This window comes from Bufo bufo, chromosome 6 (assembly GCF_905171765.1).
Source record: "Bufo bufo chromosome 6, aBufBuf1.1, whole genome shotgun sequence".
Lineage (NCBI taxonomy): Eukaryota > Metazoa > Chordata > Amphibia > Anura > Bufonidae > Bufo > Bufo bufo.
This window is the reverse complement of record NC_053394.1, coordinates 294,518,610-294,534,403: the sequence shown is the minus strand read 5'-3', so window position 1 is coordinate 294,534,403 and position 15,794 is coordinate 294,518,610. Positions and strand designations below refer to the sequence as shown.

At 42.5% G+C, this 15,794-nt stretch overlaps 1 protein-coding gene across 1 annotated transcript in view; it reads right to left on the bottom strand.

The window, feature by feature from the left end:
• Positions 1 to 1,667: 1,667 nt before the first annotated feature.
• LOC121005251 (junction plakoglobin) overlaps positions 1,668 to 15,794 on the bottom strand; it is a 37,739-nt gene continuing 23,612 nt past the window's right edge. The window contains 6 exon segments of the mRNA XM_040437872.1: positions 1,668 to 3,049; positions 3,938 to 4,087; positions 10,178 to 10,217; positions 10,344 to 10,465; positions 10,554 to 10,704; positions 13,699 to 13,818. Of these exon segments, the coding sequence (XP_040293806.1) occupies positions 2,961 to 3,049; positions 3,938 to 4,087; positions 10,178 to 10,217; positions 10,344 to 10,465; positions 10,554 to 10,704; positions 13,699 to 13,818 (672 nt within the window). The 3' untranslated portion in view covers positions 1,668 to 2,960.

Genomic DNA, 15,794 nt, shown 5'->3' with positions numbered 1-15,794 from the left:
CTACTTGCTGTAGAGATAATCCCAGTAGGGAATTTAGAATATCTGTACTCCTGGCAGAACTAGCTATTTTGGTTTCCAGTTTACATCTGGAAGATTGAAGTCTCCCATAATGATAACTTCCCCCTTCAATGTCATTTTAGCTATTTCCTCAACTAGTAGATCATCTAATTCTTTGACTTGGCTAGGTGGTCTATATATCACACCTACACGAGTTGCCTTATGATTATCAAGCTGCACGGTAACCCAAACTGACTCTAAATTGTTCTCACTAACTTGTATCAAATTAGATTTTAGGTTATCTTTCACATACAGGGCCACCCCTCCCCCCTTCTTGCCTTCTCTGTCTTTCCTGTATAGAGAGAACCCTGGTATTGATATATCCCAGTCATTACTCCCCTTGAACCACGTCTCAGTAACAGCCACTACATCTATATTCTCAGATGCCATTATAGCCTCAAGTTCATTGATCTTATTTCCTAGACTGCGAGCATTTGTAGACAAGACTCTGAGCTTGTCATTTCTTAACCTTTGTGCTACTGCCCTTTTCTGGCATTGTTTCGGGGGGCAGTTGGACTGCTGGATTATCACTCTTTGCCCCCCTTTCCTAGTTTAAATGCTTCTTAGCAAATACCTGGAACTGTTCACCGAGGACATTCGTTCCTTTGAGAGAAAGGTGCAAACCATCTTTCTTGTACAGTTCTTTTCCATTCCAACAAGAGCTAACATGAGACACAAAGCCAAACCCTTGGTTCAGACACCATTCACCAAGCCATACATTGAATTCCTTAATGCGCATCTTCCTGTCATGCTGAAGGTTATGCACAGGCAAAACTGCAGAGAATGAAACAGTTGATGCAACCTCCTGTATATCCTTTCCAAGTGTGTGAAAAGCTTCTTTCACCTTTGAAACCTCATTGCAAGCCAGATCGTTTGTCCCAAGATGGAGAATAACATCCACTTCCCTTTCCTGCTTTGCTTGGCCTAACAATATTAACGATCCGTCGTCTATCCCTGCTAGCGGTAGCACCAGGGAGACATCTCACAACACCATTCTCCTCAAACTTCACACCTCTTATGATGGAATCGCAGTTAATCTGAATTTTTTCTTGAACCGGATTGTCACTTTAAATGATCTATTTGTAAAAGGGAAATTAAATTCTAAGCCCATTAGGGATGTGAAAAAATGTGAATGGTGACCATCTCTGTACAATGCTACAGAATTCAGTAGAACGGAGTAAACAGGAAATTAATAAATCTATAATTAATAGGATAGGATCCCTTAATTCTCTGGTGGGCCAGTCTGGAGTTTACAGAGTAGTTTAAATTTGGATAACCCAAGCAATAATGGAGATAATAATGAAATAAACATTTTTTGAAATTTGTTTTATTAGCTGCTTTGAGTCTATACAAATATTACAGTATAAAGGTAAGCATTTTCCAATTTTATTCATCCCTAAACATGGAAAAAAAAAAAAGTGAAAACACAAAGCAGCAGATTAGATTTATTGCCAAAACAGATTCATACGAAACTGAATAGGGGAATGTATATACATTGTCAAAAACATTTCCACAAGTTACTGTGCATTTCGCCATCTGGTCTCCATCATAAACACCAATGCTTGTAGATAGAATGGAAATACTTTAAAAGTCCAGATATTTCTTAATGAAAAAAAAAAAATATATAAAAAAAATATATAACTTTAAAGTGCACCTTTTGCCCACAAGAGACAACCACCTTGGTATTTGACTTTTTGTCCAAGGTGCAGGGTGTTAGGCTTCACATGACGTTCAGAAAAGAAAACCTTTCTATTACTTGCACATTTAAGAGTTAATATTTTTATTTACTATACATATTTTTCAATTACTATTAAGTTTTTAAAAAAAAAGGAACAAAAAGAATGTAAAAATAAATTGGAAAAATCTAAGGTCTCCACCATGGTAAGATAAGCAGTAGCACTTGCACGAGTTAAAAAAATAAAATAAAAAAATTGATATATAGTGTAACCATTTGGTATTGGGGTACTTTTATGTAGCGGTCTTTCAACAAGTAAAATATTTGGCATATTAATGAAAGACGACCATGTTGGACAATAATCCTGAAACTTTCAATCTGCCTAAACTGAAATACTGCAAATGAAATAAATTTGTGGCTAGCCCCCCCCCCCCCCCCCCAAAAAAAAAAGGAACAAAAGAATGTAAATAGCTCCCATGGTAGTCAACTTGCCGCTTTAAACCATCAAGCAACATGAATGTGATTGAGATATTCTGGATTTCTAAAAATAGTTCGATTTATAGATTAAAAAAAAAATTATAGAAATGGATTCAAATGATTCTCCCCCCCCCCCACAAAATGTTCACATGGTGTAATGATGGGTCCTCCAAATAGAAAAGCCTGCAGACAAAATCAACAGAAAACCACAAATTCGAACTTCATTTTTGGTGGGATTTTATTCACAAAAAGCAGATTACCACAGAGTAATAAAAAAATATAGTAATAACAAAATCCTCAATCACTGTAGTGACATTGGTGACAGTGCATGGCTGTCTATAGACAAGAGGAACATTAATTAGTCTTATACGTGCCACTACTCAGGGCATGAAGCACTATAGTAGATGGGTAACTAGGCAAATTAAAAAACCTCTTAATACAGCTCCTAAATAGTTGGCGGTATACTGCAAAAATAAAACTGCGTGTAGAAGCTTCTTGCGTATTAAAATTACTAATAAAAATAAAAATTATGTATTTATAAATCTCTAGAAACAAAAACTCAAAGTCAAGGCAAACATGAAAGAATTAAAAGTAGCATGGAGCAGAGCAGTGCATTAAACTCGACGCCCAAGAGACAAGGGGTTAATAGACTGCATCCTAAAGCAAATTCCCATACAGAAGATATAAAATGAAAAAAAAAAAAAAAAAAAAAAATGACCCCATGCAAAAGTTTATCAAATAAAAGCTTCTTTTAAAAGGGAGATGTAGGGGTAAGTCGAGGTGCGGACAGTGGATTTGTTAGGCACTTCTGTCTGGATTGTATTCTTCCACAGTGAGGAGCTGAAGGGGGGAAAAAGACATCACGGGATTAGTTTACATGATAAGGCAGATTATTGGGGACGACTCTAAAAGGTGCAGCCAATCACCCGATGAAGAAGCAAAACGCTAGTTTAATCGGGTGAAACTGTCGTTTCTGGGCAGCAGACTGTGCTGTCTAAACAGTGATCTGCTGCCAAAAAGCAGTACAGCTGTATGGGCATGAGCGATCGCTCATTCACATACTGTGGAGGTGATTGTTGCATGTAAATCCCCCCCCCCCCCCCCGAATGGCAAGCCAGTTGCTCCTCACCCCATGTTAATCCACCATTAGCCCCAGCATTCAACAGTGCACTAAAAAGACGTGGCCAAGTATGAAGGACATGTTCTTCTGGAAAAAGGGGGAATGGTTTATGTGAAACCTGGAGGACAACTTATTTCTGCACAGGTTAAAGGCCCTTTTATACGGGTCAATTTGCAAGAGATTCTTTGGAGGAAGTGTTCCTTCCTGGCAAGCGCCTGCATTTACATGCAGCGATCTCTTCCACAGTATGGAGGAGCAATCGCTATTGCCAACTCTCGTCCTCATACATGAACATTGTTTGCAGGTTTACAGAGGCTGTAAAGACGGCACAATCGCTGCCGGCAAACAACGATCATCAGGTAATCGGCAGCACCTTTACACCGCCAGATAATCACTAAAGAGAGTTCCTATGAACGCTGGTCAGTGATTATCTGGCCAATTATTGGCCTGCATAAAGGGCTCTTTACACATCCCTAATTTGGCCCTGCTCAAATTAGATCAATTCCTGCTAAAGATTATGAAAAACAACAATCTCAAAATGGCAACCTATGAGAAACACCACCTCGTGTGGACTACTGAGGATTGGGGAATCAAACTTGACGGCATACCTTGACGGATGGATTCAGGACAGATGTTATCACTGTATACCATTCTGCCTCCATGGTCACTGTAGCCATCCATTCCATATTCAGGGTCAAGGTCACCCATATGGTCTGGTGGAATATCCTCATTGTACATGCCACGATAATTCTCCATTTCTGCAAGGCAAGAATCTTCATGTGAATAAATATATGCTACAGAATCTTGTAGATCATAAAAACATATGCTAATGTTTTCGGAGCACTGACAGGAAAAATGTGATTTTGCTGGATTACCATAGGTCAGCAGCAGAGGTCCCCAGCAAAATAAGAAAATCAGACTTTCTACATTTTGTTAATGCATCCATATTGAAACACTTCATGAACTCACACTTTTACATACCACACCTTCCAATATCTCACCTCCAAATCAGAGATTTAAAGGGAACCTGTCACCGGATTTTGTGTATAGAGCTGAGGACATGGGTTGCTAGATGGCCGCTAGCACATCCGCAATACCCAGTCCCATAGCTCTGTGTACTTTTATGTGTAAAAAAAACGATTTAATACATATGCAAATTAACCTGAGATGAGTCCAGCGTGAAGGAGCCCAGCACCGCATCCTCAGAATCTCCTCCTTGCTCCCCGACGTCAGAAAGCTAAAGTGCCATAATCTTGCGATGCGCGAGCTAGCGCATGCGCAGTGTCCTCATAGTGTTCCTTCCCTGTGCTGGCATCAGCCGCAGGGAAGGAACTGCACATGCGCTAGCTCGCGCATCGCAAGATTACGGCGCTCTGGCTTTCTGACGTCGGGGAGCAAGGAGGAGATTCTGAGGATGCTGTGCTGGGCTCCTTCACGCTGGACTCATCTCAGGTTAATTTGCATATGTATCAAATCGTTTTTTTACACAATAAAAGCACACAGAGCTATGGGACTGGGTATTGCGGATGTGCTAGCGGCCATCTAGCAACCCATGTCCTCAGCTCTTTACACAAAATCCAGGTGACAGGTTCCCTTTAACCTCCTCAGGACCGCCGTACGCGTCCTGTGAGATTTCCTGTGAACGCGCGCGCTCACAGGAACGGAAGGTAAGAGAGTTGATCTCCAGCCTGCCAGCTGCGATCGTTCGCTGGCAGGCTGGAGATGTGTTTTTTTTAACCCCTAACAGGTATATTAGAAGCTGTTTTGATAACAGCGTCTAATATACCTGCTACCTGGTCCTCTGGTGGTCCCCTTTGTTTGGATCGACCACCAGAGGACACAGGTAGCTCAGTAAAGTAGCACCAAGCACCACTACACTATACTACACTACACCCCCCCCCGTCACTTATTAACCCCTTATTAGCCCCTGATCACCCCATATAGACTCCCTGATCACCCCCCTGTCATTGATTACCCCCCTGTCATTGATTACCCCCCTGTAAAGCTCCATTCAGATGTCCGCATGATTTTTACGGATGCACTGATAGATGGATCGGATCCGCAAACCGCATCCGGACGTCTGAATGAAGCCTTACAGGGGCATGATCAATGACTGTGGTTATCACCCCATATAGACTCCCTGATCACCCCCCTGTCATTGATCACCCCCCTCTGTCATTGATTACCCCCCTGTAAAGCTCCATTCAGACGTCCGCATGATTTTTACGGATCCACTGATAGATGGATCGGATCCGCAAAACGCATCCGGACGTCTGAATGAAGCCTTACAGGGGCATAATCAATGACTGTGGTTATCACCCCATATAGACTCCCTGATCACCCCCCTGTCATTGATTACCCCCCTGTAAAGCTCCATTCAGATGTCCGCATGATTTTTACAGATCCACTGATAGATGGATCGGATCCGCAAAACGCATCCGGACGTCTGAATAAAGCCTTACAGGGGCATGATCAATGACTGTGGTTATCACCCCATATAGACTCCCTGATCACCCCCCTGTCATTGATTACCCCCCTGTAAAGCTCCATTCAGATGTCCGCATGATTTTTACGGATGCACTGATAGATGGATCGGATCCGCAAAACGCATACGGACGTCTGAATAAGCCTTACACGGCGTGATCAATGACTGTGGTTATCACCGCCATATAGACTCCCTGATCACCCCCCCTTTCATTGATTAACCCCCTGTAAAGCTCCCTTCAGATGTCCCATGAGTTTATACGGATGCACTGATAGATGGAATCGGATCCGCAAAACGCATACGGACTTCTGAATGAAGCCTTACAACGCGTGACAATGACTGTGGTTATCACCCATATAGACTCCCTGATCACCCCCCTGTCATTGATCACCCCCCTGTCATTGATCAATCCCCCTGTCATTGATCACTCCCCCTGTCATTGTCACTCCCCTGTCATTGATCACTCCCCTGTCATTGATCACTCCCCCTGTCATTGATCACTTCCCCCTGACCATTGATCACTTCCCCCTGTCATTGATCAACTCCCCCTGTCATTGCTCCACTCCCCCTGTCCAATGATCACTCCCCCTGTCATTGATCACTCCCCCTGTATTGATCACTCCCCCTGTCATTGATCACCCCCCCTGTCAGGCTCCATTCAGACATTTTTTTGGCCCAAGTTAGCAGAATTTTTTTTTTTTTTTCTTACAAAGTCTCATATTCCACTAACTTGTGTCAAAAAATAAAATCTCACATGAACTCACCATACCCCTCACGGAATCCAAATGCTTAAAATTTTTAGACATTTATATTCCAGACTTCTTCTCACGCTTTAGGGCCCCTAGAATGCCAGGGCAGTATAAATACCCCACATGTGACCCCATTTCGGAAAGAAGACACCCCCAGGTATTCCGTGAGGGGCATATTGAGTCCATGAAAGATTGAAATTTTTGTCCCAAGTTAGCGGAACGGGAGACTTTGTGAGAAAAAAAATTAAAAATATCAATTTCCGCTAACTTGTGCCAAAAAAAATAAATTTCTATGAACTCGCCATGCCCCTCATTGAATACCTTGGGGTGTCTTCTTTCCAAAATGGGGTCACATGTGGGGTATTTATACTGCCCTGGCATTCTAGGGGCCCCAAAGCGTGAGAAGAAGTCTGGTATCCAAATGTCTAAAAATGCCCTTCTAAAAGGAATTTGGGCACCTTTGCGCATCTAGGCTGCAAAAAACTGTCACACATCTGGTATCGCCGTACTCAGGAGAAGTTGGGGAATGTGTTTTGGGGTGTCATTTTACATATACCCATGCTGGGTGAGATAAATATCTTGGTCAAATGCCAACTTTGTATAAAAAAAATGGGAAAAGTTGTCTTTTGCCAAGATATTTCTCTCACCCAGCAAGGGTATATGTAAAATGACACCCCAAAACACAATCCCCAACTTCTCCTGAATACGGCGATACCACGTGTGACACTTTTTTGCAGCCTAGGTGGGCAAAGGGGCCCATATTCCAAAGAGCACCTTTAGGATTTCACAGGTCATTTACCTACTTACCACACATTAGGGCCCCTGGAAAATGCCAGGGCAGTATAACTACCCCACAAGTGACCCCATTTTGGAAAGAAGACACCCCAAGGTATTCCGTGAGGGGCATGGCGAGTTCCTAGAATTTTTTATTTTTTGTCACAAGTTAGTGGAAAATGCAGATTTTTTTTTTTTTTCATACAAAGTCTCATATTCCACTAACTTGTGACAAAAAATAAAAACTTACATGAACTCACTATGCCCATCAGCGAATACCATGGGGTCTCTTCTTTCCAAAATGGGGTCACTTGTGGGGTAGTTATACTGCCTGGCATTCTAGGGGCCCAAATGTGTGGTAAGGAGTTTGAAATCAAATTCTGTAAAAAATGACCTGTGAAATCCGAAAGGTGCTCTTTGGAATATGGGGCCCCTTTGCCACCGTAGGCTGCAAAAAAGTGTCACACATCTGGTATCTCCGTACCTCAGGAGAAGTTTGGGGAATGTGTTTTGGGTGGTGTCATTTTACTATACCCATGCTGGGTGAGAGAAATATCTTGGCAAAAGACAACTTTTCCCATTTTTTTTATACAAAGTTGGGCATTTGACCAAGATATTTATCTCACCCAGCATGGGTATATGTAAAAAGACACCCCAAAATACTTTCCTCAACTTCTCCTGAATACAGAGATACCAGATGTGTGACAGCTTTTTATGCAGCCTATGGTGGGCAAAGGGGCCCAATATTCCAAAGAGCACCTTTCGGATTTCACAGGTCATTTTTTACAGAATTTGATTTCAAACTCCTTACCACACATTTGGGGCCCCTAGAATGCCAGGGCAGTATAACTACCCACAAGTGACCCCATTTTGGAAAGAAGAGACCAAGGTATTCGCTGATGGCATAGTGAGTCATAGAACTTTTATTTTTGTCACAAGTTAGTGGAATATGAGACTTTGTAAGAAAAAAAAAAAAAAAAATCCACATCTGTTCGATTAATACAAAAAAAGTAAAAACTGTCAGCAGCAATGAAATACCACCAAATGAAAGCTCTATTAGTGAGAAAAAAGGAGGGTAAAATTCATTTGGGTGGTAAGTTGCATGACCGAGCAATAACGGTGAAAGTAGTGTAGGTCAGAAGTGTAAAAAGTGGCCTGGTCTTTCAGGGGTGTTTAAGCGACTGGGGGCTGAGGTGGTTAAAGGCCATGTACACTTTTTTTTTTTGGGGGGGGGGGATTTTGATTTTCATTGTTGCATTGTACTCATGAGGTAAAACTTATTTTTTTCAATTGGTTCTTGATAAAAAAATATGGAGTCCTTTTCTCTGTACAGAGCTGAGATGCTCCATTACCAGGATTTGAATTTTCTCTCTTTCCCTCAGGCAGGGAGCTGATGGCTCCACTCTGCTCTCTCACCTTATAAACACTATAGAGCTCAGTTTCTTATCTTATATGTAAGTAGGATTTCAAATAGTTAGAAAAACGCTTAACCCTTTGTGACAGAACACTCAATATATTCATAATAAAGGCCCATATTTTTTAGCCCAAAATGAGTGAAATGCAATCAAACAAAAATAAAAAAAACTGCCGCCGAAGTTGTACATAGCGTTTAAGTGCTGTCCAACTTGCATAGGAAGATCTGTTTATGCAAACAGTCCCCATCTGTATATAGTCCTGTTCATAGTGCAATCATGCAAAACTGTACTGTTGACATACAGATGCTGCATAATCAAATAAGTCTGCCATACAGATATGTACAGGGTCATTCAAAGTGAGAATGACATCAGCAAATGTATTCATGTGGACCATGGTCTAAATACACATCAATAAATCGAAGTTTTATTAAATTTGCAAATAAGGGCCTAATTGCCCAATGAGCGGTCGATATTGCTACCACCGTTTCAAAACCACTGATTCTAGAGCTAAAATCAATGCAAATGGCTTGGAGAGTGCTGCGCATGCACCATTCCGCTAAGACACTGCACATGTACGATATTACAGTGCTAAGATCATGGATATCAGAGCAAAGGAGCCATCAATCAAGACAAAGGGAGGCATTAGGCAGGGATTATGGCCAAGAGCCTGAACACTCGACACTCTGTGGATCGCTCTGTTGGCCTCATTTGCATATTAAAGGGTCAATGACTTTGAAAAATTCAATAGGGCAGTGACCCAGTGGATCACTGCTAATGGAGTTATTTGTATGTTGAAAGAGTTAACATTGTGATATATGTATGCTTCTCTTGTGCATCCAAATTGGTTTTCTATAGGCAGCCAAAAGTTAAGTGGCAGCCTTAGTGCAGTTGGCGATGTGATGGTCCTACCCGCTAGTTAGTGAGTTCCTAGCCAGCAGAGCTGGAGTGTGGACATGCCTAATGAGCTGTAAACTACTAGACGTGGCCCAAGGAAATTTCATCCCTGAAAATGAAAAGCTATCAGAAAAGGAAACTGAATATAGAAAACTATAGTAGCATTTCCAGACAAAACCAAGAATTAAAGATATGCCATTTTGATAAAGTACTTCAGCATAAACTCAAGGAAAACAGACTTCAGACAATACCCTCATGATAAATTGATGGTCTATATGCAGGTCCGTCCAAATGAATGGCCCTGGGCTGCAATACCAAGCACAGCCCCTATACAGCACTGTGCTTGGCAAGCCGTGAGGAGTTAGAGGAATAATATTTCCCTTATAGGGTATCAGAAAACAGGTTTTCTAAATCAACTAACCCTTTTAACGACATGTCTTGGTGAATACAAGAAAGAGTTAAACAACAAACTCTGCTCTGTTACATCTTAAAGAATGACAACAGCCAGGAACAGTAGGTTCTACAACTTACCGTCTGGATAAGGATCTCCAATGGGGATCATGCTTTGAGCCTACAACAAATAAAAAGGAATTAGGTCAGATGATCTGCAGATATGGAACGTGCCTGGGAAACCTAAGAGTAGGCACATAAATAGCAAAGTCATTATAGCTAATCCAACGGAGCGCTGATTACTTACCGCCTCCCAGGCTGCGGGGTCCTGGCGGAAGATTGCATTAGTTAGCTCCACAGACACTCGCTTCCTGTAATCAGGGTTCTTGTCCTCGGAGATACGGAACAGGACAGCGGCAGCATAGGTGGCTGGAGAGCAAGACGGAGAACCATGGTTAACCGATCTGGACCCACAGACCACTCCCTCCCCATATGTGGGGGAAACTGAACTAATTACCCGTGCCCTCATTGCGGGAATGCAGGAGCTCCATAAGCGGAGCAGAGGCTCCCTCAGCATCTATGGTCTCCGCCGCCTCTTTGTCCTGTGCCAGCTCACACAGCACTCCTGCCGCCACTCTCTGAATGTTCTCCACTGGAGAGTACAGGAGCTGTAGGGGCAAAACATAATATGTTAGAGAACAGTCAGTCATTCACCGGAATACAATGCGTACTGGACTATGCATTCCTACTTCCAGTTTATGAGGCTTTTATTTAGAAACAGGGCTGGATTTTAGGGAGGACAAAAGGGGCAAATGCCCTTTGGTTCCACCACACTTCCTGGAGAGAATTCATGGTAGAAGCTAACTACTAGTCTCCAATGCTTGGCTTAAAAACCTGGGACCTGATCACCTTTATCTGAGCACTACGTGGCGGTATAAAGGCATTGTATTGCGTTATTTTGACATATAGCTCTAGAACTTTCTGCTAGTTTCCCTTTCTGAAAAAAATTAAATAAAATATTTCCCCACAGACGTTCTTCTCATCCTGTGTAAAGCCGACCATACTCTTTAGGCTTCATGCACGTGACAGTATGTATTTTGTGGTCTGCAACTTACAGATCTGCAAAATACAGACACCGTCCGTGTTGCATCTGCGTGTTTTGCAGACACACAGACTTCAATGGTCCGCATTCTGTGGCTAAGCATAGGACATGATATTCTATCTTTTTGCGGAACAGACATACAGACAGAAAGCACACAGATTATCCATGTGCTTTCCGCATCAGTGTGTCCATCTCACAAAAAGATAGAATATGTCCATAAGAGGCAGACCACGGACTGATTGAAGTCTATGGGTCCACAAAAAAAAAAAAAAAAACCCCGATCACACCCGAATTTTGTGAATCCATGATATGCGGACCGTAAAACTGATACGGTTGTGTACATGAGGCCTTAGAGCGTTCAGCCGACAGATGTTCCTCCCATCTCAGCCAAGTGTGCATGTTAGTACACTTTAGATTCAGGGGTGCGCAACCTTCTGGTTGGGGGCCACATTGTCAGACTGAACCAATCCTTAGGTCCAAAAATAAAATAAATGGGTATGACCAACTGAAATACTGTATTTCTGCCATATTGAACATACAGTATATACCATAAATGTCCGGCTACACTTCCGGGGCTCCCATCTAAATGGGAGAATACATGAAAAAATACATGTGAGCAACCACAAGACAGACATGTGTCTTCTACCAGTTGGTTAGGGGCTGCCCAAGATAGCATTGATGGCGGCAGGTTGTGCACCCCTGCTTTAGATAGTGGTGCGGTCCCACCAACTACGGACCCTACTAGGCCTCTCAGCATCCACTCCATTATGGCCTCTGCCTCCTGTGTAGACAGGTCTGTTACAGCCATACAGTCCATTCATGTATGGGGCCTACCTAAACAGACCAGCAATAACGCAGTAGTTTCCTCTCCTTGACCAATCCCTAATTTCTAGAGGCAGCTACCCCATTTCCCATCCCCCGCTGCAGGCGGACCATTAAGGGATATCTACACTAAAGATCCTAGAAGCAGATCCACTATACCTTGTATTGATCAGTCATCGCTGTTTTAACAATGACCCTGCCCAGCAACATCCCGGAAATAAGGATCAAGTTAATGGAGCAATTAGATGTACAAATGACTAATTAATGAGGCGGTGTGCTCCCAGCGCAGAAATTCCCGACTAATCAATGACCTCGTGCAGAGGCTAGTTCTGGAAGATCCAGGCACGGCTGCCGCACAACACTTCCTCTGCAGAGCGGCTGCCACATTAGTCAGCACTTATTCCTTACATCCAGCACCCATCACAAAGGCCTAATGGCCAAGGTCAGGAAGAGGGCACGCAGTGAGGCGACTAATATAACCAAGGATACAGCATCCACAGAGTGATGGATGCAAGTTATATTGTAGAGTAATAAATCACCATCCGAGGAAGACCACATATTTTAATGGGCTATAACAGCCAACTTTTAGTTTTATATAGCGTGTGGTCACAACAACGTGACATACACCTTCCTGCAATATTACATAGCCAAACATCTAACTTCAGACAACAAAGGGGTGGTTTCAGCTACAGCACCACCATGGGCAGCGTCTGGTATTGCAACTTGAGCTGCAATACCAGACAGCCATGGACAAGAATGGTGCCGTTTTCCTAAAAATCAGACAAGTCCTTTACTTAAAAGGGCATCTGTCAGCAGATTTGTACCTATGAAACTGGCATTGCTGAGAAAAATGAAGTTTTAATATATGCAAATGAGCCTGTAGGAGCAATGGCAACACCTTTGTTGCTCCTAGAGGCTTATTTGCATATCTAAAAAAAAAACTTCATTTTTCTTAGCAACATATGAACATGGTACCAACACAGAGGTCTTCAGCTGCCAAGTGCACATGTAACAGGTCAGCCAGTTTCACAGGTACAAATCTGCTAATACATGCCCTTGAAGTTATGGGAGGGGCCAAAGAAAATCAAAGTTGCAGAATTATCTATTTAAATTATTTAAAAATTATAATATTGTAATAGTCATCTACCAACACAGAGATGGCAAGCCGATGAGGATAGAGGGGGGGGGAGATCTACAGACGTTTTCCATTCCGTTATAGCATGCTTATAAAAAAAAAAAAAAAAAAAAAAAAAAACAGATTTGATTTACCGAAAACCAAACTGAAAGGACATGACTTTTTTTCCCCCCTAACAAAATAACGGTAACCAGACAGAATGCTGGTTTCCGTTATTTATTATCCATTAAAGTATACGAGGATGGAATAATACGGAAAGGTTTCCGTTTGGTTTCCAGTATATCAATTCCATTATTTTCCATTATAAGCATGTTATAACAGAAAGCTATACTGGAATTAAAAACGCCTATGTGAGCCCCCCCCTCCCCCTTAGCTTGTAATTCCAGCTATTCTGGCAAGTATTCTGCCTCCACTGGGTCTTTGTGCCCAGCTCATTAAGGAGAAGGGATGGAAAGGGGTCTTCATGAAACCACCCCTTTAATATGTGATCCCATAACTGAAGCAACCACCCACCCACAGGATATGCACATAGGAGGCCTACACCACCACTCATCCTTCCCGTCACAAATGAATCCTGCAGAAGGCAGTGTATAGAGTCCTTACCTGTACAAACAAGGGAATGGTGTTGAGCCTGTAGATTTCCATGCGATTCATGGGCTCTCGGGCCAGGATGTGCAGGGCTCCGGTGCAGCCTTCCACAATCTCCTCCATTCTGACACCATCCTGGGGAAATAGTATGTGACAGCAGATGACGACTAACTGGCCTGTTTTCCACTCTACTTAGCACAATGAATCGAGGGAACGGCTGATGATGAAAAATTCATGTTGTCAGATCTAGAGGATGGTGACAACATTCAGGGTGACTGGAGTTAGGGACACGATAGGAACTTTCTGCCTGTCCCTGAATAAAACATTTAGAAACAAACTAAACTAACAGCGGTGTAAATGAAAGCGGGCAGCAAGGGCAAGCAACACGGGTCGCTGCTGAACTAAAAGGTGCAGCATGCATGAGGAAGGAGCCAGCGGAAATGATTAACGAGAAACAAGGAAACGCAGATTGGAATTCCCTCAACCCCCCCCCCCCCCCACGACTATGCCAGGGGTGGACTCAAAACTGCAGGCGAGCCTCTTCTACGCGAGACCAGTCTATGGCCACTTTCTTGCAACCCTCCAGGCGTACAAAAACATGAACTTCCTCCCATAGATCGCACCACACCTGTGCGCAGCTCCTCAATGGCACTAAGCTGCAGGACCATTTTTGGAAGAAAACCACCATGTTTTTCGAATTCTGTAAAACTCCTAAATTGCATGCATGTTTTTTCAATGGGAGGGAATAAGCCGCTGCCTCATTTCCTGCAGTAACAAAGGATAGGGCATGCGGAGATTCCAACAAGCACAATCCTTTCTCCTGGCATGTTTTTCCAATCAAACACAACCACTTTAAGTCTAGAACAATCCAAGCACGACTTCAAAAGAAATCTAATGCACAGTAACAATCTGATTTGAAAGCTATGAATACCTTCAGAGGCAATTTTTTTCTTCATCGCATTTGACTCATTTTGAGTGTCATTTTTTTCACTTGTTCTTAAAATTTTAACAGTTTTATAACCTTAAGTCTTAGTGTATCTGGCTCTATTCATTTCTTTGTATTATACACTGCTCGTATCGAGGGGTTACGACCATCCTGCAATCCAGCAGTGGTGGCCGTGCTTACACAGTATAAGAAAATGACATAGGAAAGAATAGTGTGCAAGCACAGCCACTGCTGCTGGATTGCAGTGTGGATGTAAGCTCTGGATATAAGCAGTGTATAATATATGTATAATGCACGATAACATTAGTAAGTGCCTTGTATTAAAGGAAACCTATCACCATGACTATTCAGTATAATCTGCAGGAGGAGCTGAGCAGATCAATATCTAGTTTTATGGGAAAAGATTCAGTAAAACATTGTCATACATTTAAATTCCTGCTCATTCCGGGCTTTGATGTCCAGGAAGCGGTCCTATCAGCGATTGACAGCCTTCCTCCTATGACTGTGAATACAGAGAGCTGTCAATCACTGATAGGACCGCCTCCTGGAATTCAAAGCAGTTGCAGCACAGCCCTGTTGAAGTCAATAATGCTGCATTACCAAGCATAGCTGCTATACGATGTACACAGTTTTGAAAGCTGCCGGGATTGTCAGGACTTGGATCCCCGCCAATGTGATAACAATGACCTATCAGAGGATAGGTCATCATTATCTTTACCAATATTACCCATTTAAGTGAATGTTTATGAGCTGTCAGGAATTCAGAGATGAGGGCTACACATAGAGCTGTCAGAGCAGCTCCCTGATGGATAAAAAAAATAAACTAAAAAAATTTTTACTGAAAAAAATAAAATTAAAAAAAGTTCAAAAGTCTGCGAATACACTAAACATGAAGGCTGTAAAATAGAAAGTGGTGATTTAAAAAAAATTGCCCAAAATGAATAAAATGCAGTAACAAACAAAAAACTTCCACCTTTAGGCTGGGTTCACACCTGAGTGTTTTACAGTGCGTTCCTACACGCTGTAAACCGCTCAACAGGCAAGAACCAATGATCCCCTATGGGCATGGTTCTCACCTGAGCGTTTTACAGCGCGTAGACTTCCGGGAACGCGCGACAATGGGCGTTTGCTTGTTGCCGGCCGCGAATAGGAACGCCCAATAAAA